This window comes from Anomaloglossus baeobatrachus, chromosome 2 (genome assembly GCF_048569485.1).
Source record: "Anomaloglossus baeobatrachus isolate aAnoBae1 chromosome 2, aAnoBae1.hap1, whole genome shotgun sequence".
Classification (NCBI taxonomy): domain Eukaryota; kingdom Metazoa; phylum Chordata; class Amphibia; order Anura; family Aromobatidae; genus Anomaloglossus; species Anomaloglossus baeobatrachus.
In genome coordinates this window covers 220,239,773-220,254,488 of record NC_134354.1, presented here as the reverse complement: position 1 = coordinate 220,254,488, position 14,716 = coordinate 220,239,773, and the positions used below count along the sequence as shown (strand labels likewise).

General features: G+C 42.3%; 1 protein-coding gene across 3 annotated transcripts in view; it reads right to left on the bottom strand.

Moving 5' to 3' along the window:
- Positions 1 to 14,716, bottom strand: part of SYCP1 (synaptonemal complex protein 1) — an 811,750-nt gene that overhangs the window by 121,079 nt on the left and 675,955 nt on the right. For 2 of the 3 annotated variants that reach the window (XM_075335624.1, XM_075335626.1), the window contains one exon: positions 12,416 to 12,490. The exons of the other annotated variant lie outside the window; for it this stretch is intronic. In XM_075335624.1, the coding sequence (XP_075191739.1) occupies positions 12,416 to 12,490 (75 nt within the window). The remainder of the gene's footprint in view (positions 1 to 12,415; positions 12,491 to 14,716) is intronic. 3 annotated transcript variants of the gene reach the window in all.

The following is a 14,716-nucleotide window of genomic DNA, read 5'->3' as shown; positions in this document are numbered from 1 at the left end:
GCCAGGCAGAAGCTGCCGAGAGCGGAGGCTCCAGAGCGAATTGCAGGCAAGGTAAGTTGAAAATATTTAATATTTAATATGTCCGTGATTTTCTGGTACGTGTTTCACTGATCACACTTGGATCACACCATAGTGTGGTCCGTGGGTCATCAGTGATGCCAGAAAATAATTGACTTGTCTCCGTGCAGAATCACGGCCACGTGTGTACGCTGCACGGAGACACGTTCAGTGAAAAATAACTGATGTGTGAGCAGACCTATTGATTATAATGGGTCTGCGTATGTCAGTGATTCTGGTACATAGAAAAAAAAAAGCGCAAACGTACCAGAATCACTGACGTGTGAAAGGGGCCTAAATCTGAGAATTATGTCACACAAAATAGTTACTAAATAAAATTTTCCACATGTCTACTTTACATCAGCGCAATTTTCAAAACAATTTTTTTTAACATTAGAAAGTTAGAAGGGGTCAAAGTTCATCAGCAATTTCTCATTTTTCCAACAAAATTTACATCATTTTTTTTTTTTTAACCAATAATTTTTATTTTTTTTTACATATTATAACATAAGCATGAGATAGACATTAATCACAATTGGGACATAATAACATTGTGTTATTTTGTGTTATCTCTCTTTAAACTATAAATCAAGAACCTTGAACTTCCCTAGCCCTCTCCCCAACCCACGCAGCTAGCTTCTTTTCTGATTTTATAAAGGTGGCCCACTCCACCCCGGAAATACCAACTCCCATTCTTTATGTCTAACAGCATAGGTTCTTCTTCCTTCTAATTATCTATGGGTACATTCAACTTTCCCAACGAGCCATTTATGTCCTCCAGTAAATACCATGTCGTTGATCTAAATGGTGTCATGTAGTTAATTATTTCTGTTTCAGTGTGATAGCGCAGCAAGAATGCCCTCCATTTTGTTATAAATGTTTTAATTCCTTGCTCCTTACTTCGTTCTGCCTCCCGCCAGTCTAGATTGAGTAAGACTTTAAGCTGCCCGATAATCTCGCCAAATTCAGGTAGCCGGTCATCTAGCCAGTGCTTTAGGATTAATCGTTTAACCATTAGGCATATAGAGTGAAACAAAATCGGACTAGCCCCCCCCTCCCTCCATAGATTTCTCACCCTCGCCTGACTCACAGTGGAATAGGTATCTCAGTGGACTCAGAGGTATGTTTTTCTTCCACAGCCTCTTCGCCATATTTCTTATGTTTTCCCATAAAGCTCTTATTGTTGGGCAGTCCCAAAGACCATGGAAAAGATCTGCATCTCTGAGCTTACATTTTGGGCAGTGTATTTTTCGATCCCTCATTGCAGCTGACGCTGGGATGTTGAATGCTATGATTGCCCTGTGCATAATTCGGAACTGCGTATCCCTCCACACCTCGCTCAGTACACTTTTCCTCAAGATTCTCCATCCATCTAAAATGTGTTGTCCTATCTCCATACCTGTCCCTCCCAATTGCTGCACCCAACTTTTAAAAATTTGATCTGGCTCTTTCTGGATAAAAATCCCTTTGAACCGTCTATATAATGCTGTTATGGTTGTTTTTTCTTCCATGGGAAGAAGAAAGTCATCCATGACATTATTACGCGTTTCTTCCTCGACCCGCACCAGTAGGGATATTACCAAACCCTTTATTTGCCCGTATTGTAGCGCCTGGTGTGCCCTCAGCCCAAATGTATCTACTATCTCCTGTTGCCTCATCCATCTGTTTTCTTCCTTATGAAGCAAATGTGACACCTTTTGTATCCCTTTTTCCCTCCACTCCTGTAACAAGCTGTTTTCCCTCAAAGCCGTGAAGGTGGGATTCACCCATAATGGCAAATGTTTGGAAATTCGCCATAATAGTTTTAACTTCCTCCTTATTTCTTTCCATGCTGCAATTGTATCTCGGAAGATCCCTGTTTGCTTGATTTTAGTGGGAAGGAGGCCCTGTGGTGTATTTAAGAGTGCTACTATGTTCCACGGGTGAGCATACGCTTTTTCCAATTCCACATCCGAATGCCAAGTAGTATCTTTCAACCAATCCACTATATGTCTGGCCATACAAACTAGATTGTACCCCCGTATATTTGGTAAATTTGTGCCTCCTTCCTCCTTGGCCATCATAAGGCGACGACCTTTCCATATGAATTTTCTAATTGCTACTTCTATTTTCCGTATGTCGTTATGCTTTAGCAACATTGGGATGGTTTGTAAGGGATATAGTAGTTTTGAGATACTCATCATCTTCAATAGGTGTATCCTCCCCAGGAGACTAAGAGGTAGGTTCTGCCATCTCTCCAGCTCTGTGATTATTTTAGTTATTACCGGGGGGGAAATTCAAAATTATACACCCAATCTATTTTCCGCCCCATTTTTATACCCAAGTATTTTATGCTTTTTTTGGCTAAGGGGATATCGCACACTTTTTCACCTCTGTTTTTCTGTTCATCTCTTTCCCTAAGATAAAGTATCTCGCACTTCGCTTTATTTAACACAAACCCAGAAAATGTACCAAACTCATCTAACAAGTCTAGTACCCTCGGCAAGTCTCTCTCCACTTCAGCCATAAAAAGTATAATGTCATCTGCAAAGTATGCAGCTTTTAGAGTTTTGCTCCCTATCTTAATTCCTTTGTATGGTCCATGTTGTTCTAGTAACCGTGCCAATGGTTCCAACGCCAGGTCAAAGAGTAGAGGAGATATTGGGCACCCTTGGCGTGTCCCCTTTTGCAACGAGAAAACGTTCAACAAGTGGCCCGGTATTTGCACTCTCGCCAGCGGGTTGGTATAAATCGCTCTTATATAAGCTCTGAACTGACCTTCCAAGCCCACTTTTTCCAACCAGCCCCACTGCACGTTGTCGAACGCCTTCTCCGCATTCAGAGTCACCAGCGCCGGCTTCCCTCTCTCCTCCACATCCTTGCCTATGGCGTCGATCGCCAACAGCGTCCACCTGATATTTGTAACTGTGCTTCTCCCTTTAATGAAACCAACCTGCGCCGGAGCTACTATTACTGGCAGGACTTCTGCTAGTCTATTCGCCATAATTTTGGAAATTATTTTTATATCTTGGTTGATGAGGGAAATTGGCCTATATGATGCTGGGTTTTCCGGATTTTTCCCGTCTTTCGGTATGAGGTTAATATGTGCTAGATTTGAACCCTCTATTGGATTACCACCCTGTAATAAATCATTATACCATTTTGTTAGTATTGGGGTTATCTGCTGGGCCATGGCTTTATAAAAGTCCCCTGTATACCCGTCCGGACCCGGAGATTTCCCCGACGGCAAAGACTTAATGGCCACCTGGACCTCTCCTTCTGTGACAAGTCTATTTAAATCACTCAGTTGGTCCGCTGTTAGTCTAGGAAGATTTATTCTCTCAAGAAAGGCATTACCGTCTCGCTCCCCAGCCTCCTCTAGGGTGTAAAGTTTTCAATAAAAGCTTTGTAATTCACTAACTATCTCTACTGGGTCAGTAACAATACTCCCATCTTTCCTTTTTAGCTTCAGGATAGTGCTCCTAATTTACCGCCCCTAGCTAAATTAGCTAAAAGTTTACCTGCCTTATCCCCAAAGCGCCGCAAATCTATGTCTAGTTGTATTTTCCTCATGAGTTCTCGTTTTTCTGCCCACATATCAAAGTTCTTTTTGGCTTGTTTCCATTTTTCTCTATTTTTTATTGAAGCATCACTCAAGAATTCTGTATACGCAGCATGTAATTGGGCACTTGTGGTATTAAACTTTGCATCCACTTGCTTTTTAAGCCCAAACACTCGTGCCATCAAGTGCCTTCTCATTACCACCTTTCCAGCCTCCCAATATAGCTGCGGCTTCATCTCCTCTGACACATTGTGGTATTCAAAGTCGCTCCACCACCCCTGCATTACTGTTACAAACTGCTGATCCCTAAGCAAAAAGAAGGGGAACCTCCAAATAAAGTCAGTACCCCTAGGATAATGGTCAGCTAAAAGGGGCTTTACACGCTGCGACATCGCTAATGCGGAGTCGTTGGGGTCACGGAATTTGTGACCTACATCCGGCCGCATTAGCGATGTTGATGCGTGTGACACCGATGAGCGATTTTGCATCGTTGCAAAAACGTGCAAAATCGCTCATCGGTGACATGGGGGTCCATTCTCGATTATCGTTACTGCAGCAGTAACGATGTAGTTCGTTGCTCCTGCGGCAGCACACATCGCTATGTGTGACGCCGCAGGAACGAGGAAGCTCTCCTTACCTGCCTCCCGGCCGCTATGAGGAAGGAAGGAGGTGGGCAGGATGTTACGTCCCGCTCATCTCCGCCCCTCCGCTGCTATTGGGCGGCCGCTCAGTGACGTCGCTGTGACGCCGCACGGACCGCCCCCTTAGAAAGGAGGCGGTTCGCCGGTCACAGCGACGTCGCCGGGCAGGTAAGTATGTGTGACGGGTCTGGGCGATGTTGTGCGGCACGGGCAGCGATTTACCCGTGTCGCGCAACAGATGGGGGCGGGTACCCACACTAGCGATATCGGGACCGATATCGCAGTGTGTAAAGTAGCCTTAAGTCTAATGATATCAGCGCGTGGTCGGATATTACCATGTCTTCTATCTTAGCCCCCCTGCATCTATCCATCAAATCACTACTCGCCAACAGATAGTCAATTCTAGACCATGTTTGATGCGGGTTCGAATAGAAAGAATACTCTCTTTCGCTCGGGAACTCTTTTCTCCATACATCTACCAGACTTAGATCTGCCACCAGCTCCGACAGGGGTGTTGGTCTGTTCCTACGCTCTGGATGGCCATCTTTTGTTTCTTTTCTATCCTCTACCAGCGAAGACACTGAATTAAAGTCTCCTCCCACAACTATCTTTTGTCCTTCTCCCTGGAGCAATCTTACCCTCAATTTAGCATAGAAGGGCCTCTGTTCAGTGTTTGGTGCATATACATTATGAATTGTCAGTGTGCCCTCCACCCCCTCTAATGTGAGCGCCATCCACCTGCCCTCCAAGTCCCGCTCCACTCCTTTAATCTTGTATGCTAAATTTTTGTGCATCAGTATGAGTACCCCTGCTTTCCTCCCTTCTGATGGTGACCCCACTACCTCTCCCACCCACATTTTCTTCATCCTGAAAAAGTCCTCCTTCCTCAAGTGCGTTTCCTGTAGTAGCGCTATGTCTGCCTTTAACTTTTTGAAATGTGTTAATACCATCATACGCTTTCCTGGCGCTTTCAACCCTTTAACATTCCATAAGATGACCTTCATATTATGTGACTGGTATTTCTGGGCTACTTATGCATCTGGTATTCCCTTTGGTGGGTGAACGTCCCCTGTGGTTTTTTATTTGTCTATATTCGTGCTGCTGTGTGATTCCCCCTTTTAACCCCTCCCATTGACAATATACCCTAAATGCTACTACAACTATCAATAATATCACAAACTTTAACATTGCAAACAAATACCAATGTGTCTTAGTACTCCCTTTTTTCTGGCTTTGCATCCCACCTCTCTACCCCCCCCTGACCTTGTGTAACGTGGTTAGGCAAGGCGAAGGAGAGAGAAAAAAAAAAAAAAAAGGGGAGGGAAATCGCTCCACCCATCTTCTCTCCTCCTCCCTCCCGTCAAAAAGTCCAAAAATGTGAACCCCCTCTCACGTGTCCTTGCTTTTTTCTTCTCCACCGCTTCTATCCACCGAGTCCATGTTAGTCGATCTCATCTGGTTGGTTTGGACTTCTCCACCTGCTTGCTCTCTTTTTGGCTGGTGTCACCCTTATGAAATGTCTTAGGAGGTCTTTGCCTTTGCGACTTTGGCGATAAACTGTTGAGGCTTGGTCGGTCTCCATCCTCCGAAGCTTGTTCTTTTCCTCTGGGTTGGTCTGGCGATGATCTTTTTGCCTGCCGTTCCTCACTTTCCTTCTCTAAGAGAGAGTCTATGTAGAGCTCCACAGCTTTAGGGTCCTGGAAGTTTTTTGTTGTGCCATCCGTGCACCAACAACATCATTTTTTTAGGGACCACATCACATTTGAGGTGACTTTGAGAGCCCTAGGTGACAGAAAATACCCAAAAGTGACACCATTCTAAAAACTACACCCCTCACACTGCTCAAAACCACATCCAAGAAGTGTATTAACTCTTCAGGTGTTTCACAGGAACCACAGCAATGTGTAAGGAAAAAATGAAAATTTTACTTTTTAACACAAAAATGTTACTTTAGCCATAAATTTTGCATTTTCACAAGGGAGAAAAGAGAAAATGCACCATACAATTTATTGTGCAATTTCTTCTGAGTACGCTGATACTCAATATGCGGTAAAAATTAATTATTTGGGTGCACGGCAGAGCTCGGAAGGAAAGGCGCACCATTTGAATTTTTGAACGCAAAATTAACTGCAGTCATTAGCGGACGCCATGTCGGGTTTGAAGACCCCCTGAGGTGCCTAAACAATGGAGCTCCCCCACAAGTGACCCCATTTTGGAAATTAGAGCACTCAGATAATTTTTCTAGATGTTTGGAGAGCACTTTGAACCCCTGGGGGCTTCACAGAAGTTTATAACATTGAGCCGTGAAAAGAAAAAAAAAATGTTACCACTAAACCGTTGCTTCAACTAGGTAGCTTTTTTTCACAAGGGTATCAGGAAAAAATGCACCATAAAACGTATTGTGCAATTTCTCCTGAGTACGCAGATACCTCATATGTGGTGGAAAATAATTGTTTGGTCGCACAGCGGGGCTCAGAAGGGAAGGTGCACCATTTGACAGCAAAATTGGTTGGAATCATTAGCTGACGTGATGTTGCATTTGGAGATCCCCTGAGGTGCTTAAACAATGGAGATCCCCCACAAGTGACCCCATTTTGGAAACTAGACCCCTCAAGGAATTTATCTAGATGTTTAGTGAGCCTCAAGGGGCTCCACAGAAGTTGATAATGTTGAGCCATGAATACATTTTTTTTTTTTACCACAAAACTGTTACTTGAATCAGGTAGCTTTTTTTTCACAAGGGTATCAGGAAAAAAATGCACCATAAAACGTATAGTGCAATTTTTTCTAAGTACGCAGATACCTCATATGTGGTGGAAAGTAATTGTTTGGGCAAATGGCGGGGCTCAGAAGAGAAGGAGCACCATTTGAGGCAAAATTGGTTGGAATCATTAGCTGACGTGATGTTGCATTTGGAGACCCCCTGAGGTGCCTAAATAATGGAATTCCCCCACAAGTGACCCCATTTTGGAAACTAGACCCCTCAAGGAATTTATCTAGATGTTTAGTGAGCCACTTGCACCCCCAGGGGTGTCTGCAGGACAAGTCGCGTGACCTGTAAGTATAATGAAAATGTTTATTATTAACTATATTCTTTATTTTACAGCCCCCCGCCCCATCACATAACTGTAAAGTCCAAGTTTGGTGTTCGGACGCAAGTTTGCGTTATCTCAGAACCCGAACGCGAACTTTACAAAACGTTCGGGCGAGGCTGCCGAACACTGAACAACGGGGGGTTCGCCCATCAGTATTTTCAGACTTTAAATATAGAGACCCTAAATGCCAGAAGAGCAGAATCCCCCAAGTGACCCAATTTTGGAAATTACAAGCCATAGGACTTTTCCAGGAACTTTCCATTGCCAGTAATGTGAAACCCCCATATATTTCCATTGGGAGTTCACGGAACTGAGTGGGAACTTGTTTTTTGGGGGTTTTTTTGTGGATTGTGTTAAAACTTTTACTGGGAACATTTTACATAAAATTTTGGATTACATTTATCCTGCACTCTACACTGAGCACTAACCTTGGGGTTTCCATTTAAATCCCCAAATGACGTGATTCAGATGACACCCCTAAGCGATCCATTTACTATAATAAGGTAGCAGAGATACTCTGGACTCAGTCTGGCTTCTGTTCAGCTTTGTCCTTTCCAGAAGTGCACAAAACTGTGGTCAACTGTGCTTTTCTGCACACTTGAAAATATGGATACCACTGGATTATATATCAGAGAGAGTCCAAAATTACTTCTTCTGTCTCATTATAGCGAATGTTCCATTGGGAGGTTCATTTGAATCCCCTATTTCAGAGATTTACACATAAACAATGATGTAAGTGCTCAACATAGAGCACAGGAGAAATGTTATCAGAGCTTTAGTGCGATCTTTTATAAGGAAGAATAAACAAATCAACAGCAGTTCAAGAATTGCTTTTATTTATTGTTTTACACCAATCTCCTTGCGGTATGAGTGATAACATGGTTTTATTCTTCAGATTGGTACTATTACATCGATATCAGACTTATATCAGTTTTTATGTTTGGCTACTAACACACGCTAAAAAAACGCTTCTATTATAAAGAAAAGTTTTTGCGTCATATTTTGAGAGCTATACATTTTCTATATTTCTGCTGACAGAGGGCAGAGGGCTTGTTTCTTGCGGAATAAGTTGAAGTTTGTATTGGTACCATTTTCGAGCAAGTCATTTTTTTAATTGCTTTTTTTTCTGATTTTGGGAAGCAGAACAAACATGAAATAGCAATCAATTAATTTTTTTTTTTACATTGTTACAGTGTGGTAAAGTTAATAAAACGGCTTTATTCATCGGGTCAGTACCATTACAGTGATACCACATTTAAATATTTTTTTATTTTTGTCCACTTTTCCGCAACAAAAATTTTTTAATAGAAAAAAAAATGTTTTTGTATCTTTCTATTCTAAGAGTTATAGCTTTTTATTTTTTCTCAGACTGAGCTGAGCTGAGAGGGGGATTGTTTTTTATGGGTTAAAATGACATTTCGGAAATACCTTTTTTATATTCATGCGACTTTTTGATTGCGTATTATTCAACATTTTTCGTCAGTATAACGAAAAAGCATAGTTTATTGCCACTTTTTTTTACGGTGGTCACTGAAGGAGTTAAAGGGGTTAAACTGAGAAACTGTGTGACAGTGTTATAGATCGGGTTGTTCTGGACATAGCGATACCAAATATCAGTACTTTTTATTTTTACATAAATATATTATTTTTAGTAGAGTATATATATATACAGTTAGGTCCAGAAATATTTGGACAGTGACACAATTTTCGCGAGTTGGGCTCTGCATGCCACCACATTGGATTTGAAATGAAACCTCTACAACAGAATTCAAATGCAGATTGTAACGTTTAATTTGAAGGTTTGAACAAAAATATCTGATAGAAATTGTAGGAATTGTACACATTTCTTTACAAACACTCCACATTTTAGGAGGTCAAAAGTAATTGGACAAATAAACCAAACCCAAACAAAATATTTTTATTTTCAATATTTTGTTGCGAATCCTTTGGAGGTAATCACTGCCTTAAGTCTGGAACTCATGGACATCACCAAACGCTGGGTTTCCTCCTTCTTAATGCTTTGCCAGGCCTTTGCAGCCGCAGCCTTCAGGTCTTGCTTGTTTGTGGGTCTTTCCGTCTTAAGTCTGGATTTGAGCAAGTGAAATGCATGCTCAATTGGGTTAAGATCTGGTGATTGACTTGGCCATTGCAGAATGTTCCACTTTTTTGCACTCATGAACTCCTGGGTAGCTTTGGCTGTATGCTTGGGGTCATTGTCCATCTGTACTATGAAGCGCCGTCCGATCAACTTTGCGGCATTTGGCTGAATCTGGGCTGAAAGTATATCCCGGTACACTTCAGAATTCATCTGGCTACTCTTGTCTGCTGTTATGTTATCAATAAACACAAGGGACCCAGTGCCATTGAAAGCCATGCATGCCCATGCCACCACGTTGCCTCCACCATGTTTTACAGAGGATGTGGTGTGCCTTGGATCATGTGCAGTTCCCTTTCTTCTCCAAACTTTTTTCTTCCCATCATTCTGGTACAGGTTGATCTTTGTCTCATCTGTCCATAGAATACTTTTCCAGAACTGAGCTGGCTTCATGAGGTGTTTTTCAGCAAATTTAACTCTGGCCTGTCTATTTTTGGAATTGATGAATGGTTTGCATCTAGATGTGAACCCTTTGTATTTACTTTCATGGAGTCTTCTCTTTACTGTTGACTTAGAGACAGATACACCTACTTCACTGAGAGTGTTCTGGACTTCAGTTGATGTTGTGAACGGGTTCTTCTTCACCAAAGAAAGTATGCGGTGATCATCCACCACTGTTGTCATCCGTGGACGCCCAGGCCTTTTTGAGTTCTCAAGCTCACCAGTCAATTCCTTTTTTCTCAGAATGTACCCGACCGTTGATTTTGCTACTCCAAGCATGTCTGCTATCTCTCTGATGGATTTTTTCTTTTTTTTCAGCCTCAGGATGTTCTGCTTCACCTCAATTGAGAGTTCCTTAGACCGCATGTTGTCTGGTCACAGCAACAGCTTCCAAATGCAAAACCACACACCTGTAATCAACCCCAGACCTTTTAACTACTTCATTGATTACAGGTTAACGAGGGAGACACCTTCAGAGTTAATTGCAGCCCTTAGAGTCCCTTGTCCAATTACTTTTGGTCCCTTGAAAAAGAGGAGGCTATGCATTACAGAGCTATGATTCCTAAACCCTTTCTCTGATTTGGATGTGAAAACTCTCATATTGCAGCTGGGAGTGTGCACTTTCAGCCCATATTATATATATAATTGTATTTCTGAACATGTTTTTGTAAACAGCTAAAATAACAAAACTTGTGTCACTGTCCAAATATTTCTGGACCTAACTGTATATATATATATATATATATATATATATACACTCAGTGGAACCTCGCTTAACGAGTAACCCACTTAACGAGAATTTCGCTTAACAAGCAAAGCTTTCTGTAAATTTGTAACCCGCTTTACGAGAGAGCTTTGCTGTACGAGCGAAATCCTCACTGCACACACTTCCGGTTCCATACATCCACCGCGCTCTGACCTGCACTTGCAGTCCACATAAACACACACATGCATGCACAATCACACACAAACACACACGCACGCACACGCATACAGTATTATGCTCACCTTACCTTCCGTTCCACCGCCGGCCTCATGGTTCTTGTAGTTCCCAGGTACATCGCGACGTCCTCGCGGCGAACTACAAAACCCAGGAGGCCTGTAATGGAATGGAAGGTAAGGTGAGCATATAATATAACATAATATCTGTACCTTTCGTTTCATCGCCGGCCTCCTGGGTCCTGTAGTTCGCCGCTCTGCTCCAGTCCACGCTGTGTATCGGCATCCATAGCAACGAGGGAGGAACTTCCTGTCGCCGCTACTGAAAGGCAGCGTGCTGGCCAATCAGAGGCAAGCGGCTCTGCCTCTGATGTCAGCGCTCTGGCCAGGAAGTTCCTCCCTCGTCGTTATGGTAACGTGATACACAGCCCGGCCCCGTGCCAGAGAACAGCAAGTCCCAGGAGACCGGCAATGGAACGGAAGGTAAGGTGAGCATATAATATGTGCATGTGCGTGCGTGCATGTGTGTTTGTGTGTGTTTGTGTGAGTTTGTACGTGTTTGTGTGTGTTTGTGCATGTGTGGAATGACACAATAGGCGACCAAGATGGGAAATTTAACACGTTGTGGAACAAATCGTTTGCATTGCAATGATTTCCTATGGGAAATCTTGCTTTGCCTAACGAGTAACTTGGTTAACAAGCACACTCCCAGAACGGATTGTTCTCGTTAAGCAAGGTTCCACTGTATATATATATATATATATATATATATATATATATATATATATATATATATATATATATATATATATATATATATATATATATATATATATGTATTACAATTTGCATAAGCATTGCAATACATTATACCTCTCAGTTAGATACTAACAGAGCGTCTTTTAGATCATGCTCTTGGCATGATCTAACAGGCCAACAATATAGCCAGCAAATTAGGAGGTCATTATTTGATGCACCCCCTCTTCCAGCCTCCTAAAAGCTGCAACCAGTATTGATTGCAGCATTTAGGGGGTTAAACAGCCAGGGGTGGTGCAGGCACCATGCCTGGTTGTGACAGCCAGAGCTCAGCTATCACTTACACCGAGCTCCGGGTGGTAGTCATGCGAGCACATCTTCTGACAGCTGCATTTAAAGCACGCAACCCAGCGGCCACACTCTTCTGACCTCCAATCTGCTACCCCGTGATGTAATTACGGGGGGGCCAATATGTTGCTATGACAGCCAAGGCTCTGCTGAATCAAAATGTCAGAATAGAAGTGATTAAACATAGCTTCTACCTCAAAATAGTAACAATAAAAACACCACATTTGGCATCTCAGTAACTGTATTGACCTGGATAATCGTATTGCCAGGTCAAAGTTATGTGTCTTGGAAGAAGGGGAGGAAAAAGCAAAAGTGCAAAAACAGAAAATCGTCAGGTTCAGAAAAGATTAAATAAAAATTACAATATATGTTTAGAATGTTCTTATGTTTTAAAAGTAAATTAATACAGCATTAAAGTAAAAACAAATGATAATAATTATACCCTTTGCTCTTTTTCTTGCTTAAGGTCCATATGCAGTGTAGCAATTTCATTATTTCTGTGCAACAGTTCAGTTTCCTTAATACAAAACAATAGTTAATTTATGTTGTTTTTGTTTTGCTATAGCAATAAAGACAACAAACAATAAGGAAATGTTTACGCAGATTTCTTGGAAAAATATTCACACTTTATATCTGAATGTTTTTTTTCTGCAGTCGAAGCATTTACTTCAACTAAGTTTAATATATAAATATACAGTAAATATCTTTATGTACAGTACATCAAGCATATTTTCTCTAAGATGAAAGGCCAAGAAGATTCCTTCCCAAAAATAAGGTGATTCAGCATCACACATTCTGTAATCACTGGAAAAACTGGAGAAAAAGCTGTTCTATTTAGAACTAGCTACATGGCTATCCAATTGATGCCACTATATATAGCGACTGCGGCATACTCGATGGTTTGACAGAGGGAAAGGGTTCACTTTGTCACCCTTCTCTCCCTCTGCTATCACAGCAGACAATGGATTGCTATATAGGGTGCTTTACATGCTGTGACATCGCTACCGATATATTGTCAGGGTCACGTCGTTAGTGACGCACATCCGGTGCCGGTGGCAACATCGCAGTGTGTGACACCAAGGAGCGACGATCAACGATCGCAAAATCGTTCAAAAACAGTGATCGTTGACACGCCACTCCTTTCCTTAATATCGCTGCTGCCACAGGTACGATATTGTTCGTCGTTCCTGCGGCACCACACATCGCTATGTGTGACACCGCAGGAACGACGAACATCTCCTTACCGGCGTCCACCGGCAATGAAGAAGGAAGGAGGTGGGCGGGATGCTATCTCCCACTCATCTCCGCCCCTCCGCTTCTATTGGGCGGCCGCTGTGTGACGCAGCAGTGACATCGCTACGACGCCGAACGCACCTCTCCCTTGAGGGAGGGATTGTTTGGCGGTCACAGGTATGTGCGTGTGACGCTGCCGTAGCTATAATGTTTGCTACGGCAGCGATCACGAAATGTCGCACGAGCGACGGAGGCGGGTGCTATCGCGCTCGACATCGCTAGCAATCGCTAGCGATGTCACAGCGTGTAAAGCACCCTTAAGGCTGCCACCTTACTTTTTTCTTTAGACCATACTAGAGGTAGAATCTATTAGAATGCCTGTCAGCCTCACACAGACAGACAGATTACCATACGACACAGAAGTACATTACACAGTGTGCAGAATTATTAGGCAAGTTGTATTTTGGGAGATTTTTTTTATTATTGATCAACAACTATGTTCTCAATGAACCCAAAAGACTCATAAATATCAAAGCTTAATATATTTGGAAGTTGGAGTGTTTTTTTTTTTTAGATTTGGCTATCTTAGGAGGATATCTGTTTGTGCAGGTAACTATTACTGTGCAGAATTATTAGGCAACTTAATAAAAATCAAATATATTCCCATCTCACTTGTTTATTTTCACCAGGTAAACCACTATAACTGCACAAAGTTTAGAAATAAACATTTCTTACATGCAAAAACAAAACCCAAAAAATTAGTGACCAATATAGCCACCTTTCTTTATGATGACACTCAACAGCCTACCATCCATAGATTCTGTCAGTTGCTTGATCTTTTTACAATCAACATTGCGTGCAGCAGTCACCACAGCCTCCCAGACACTTTTCCGAGAGGTGCACTGTTTTCCCTCCCTGTAAATCTCACATTTTATGAGGGACCACAGGTTCTCTATGGGGTTCAGATCAGGTGATCAAAGGGGCCATGTCATTTTTTCATCTTTTAGACCTTTACTGGCCAGCCACACTGTGGAGTAGTTGAATGCATGTGATGGAGCATTGTCCTGCATGAAAAACATGTTTTTCTTGAATGATACCGACTTCTTCCTGTACCACTGCTTGAAGAAGTTGTCTTCCAGAAACTGGCAGTAGGTCTGGAAGTTGAGCTTCACTCCATCCTCAACCTGAAAAGGTCCCACAAGTTCATCTTTGATGATACCAGCCCATACCAGTACCCCACCTCCACCTTGCTGGCGTCTGAGTCGGAGTGGAGCTCTCTGCCCTTTACTGATCAGCCTCTGGTCTACCCATCTGGCCCAACCATAGTAACTCTCATTTCATCAGTCCATAAAACCTTTGAAAAATCAGTCTTAAGATATTTCTTGGCCCAGTCTTGACGTTTTATCTTATGTTTCTTGTTCAAAGGTGGTCGTTTTTCAGCCTTTCTTACCTTGGCCATGTCCCTGAGTATGGCACACCTTGTGCTTTTTGATACTCCAGTAACGTTGCA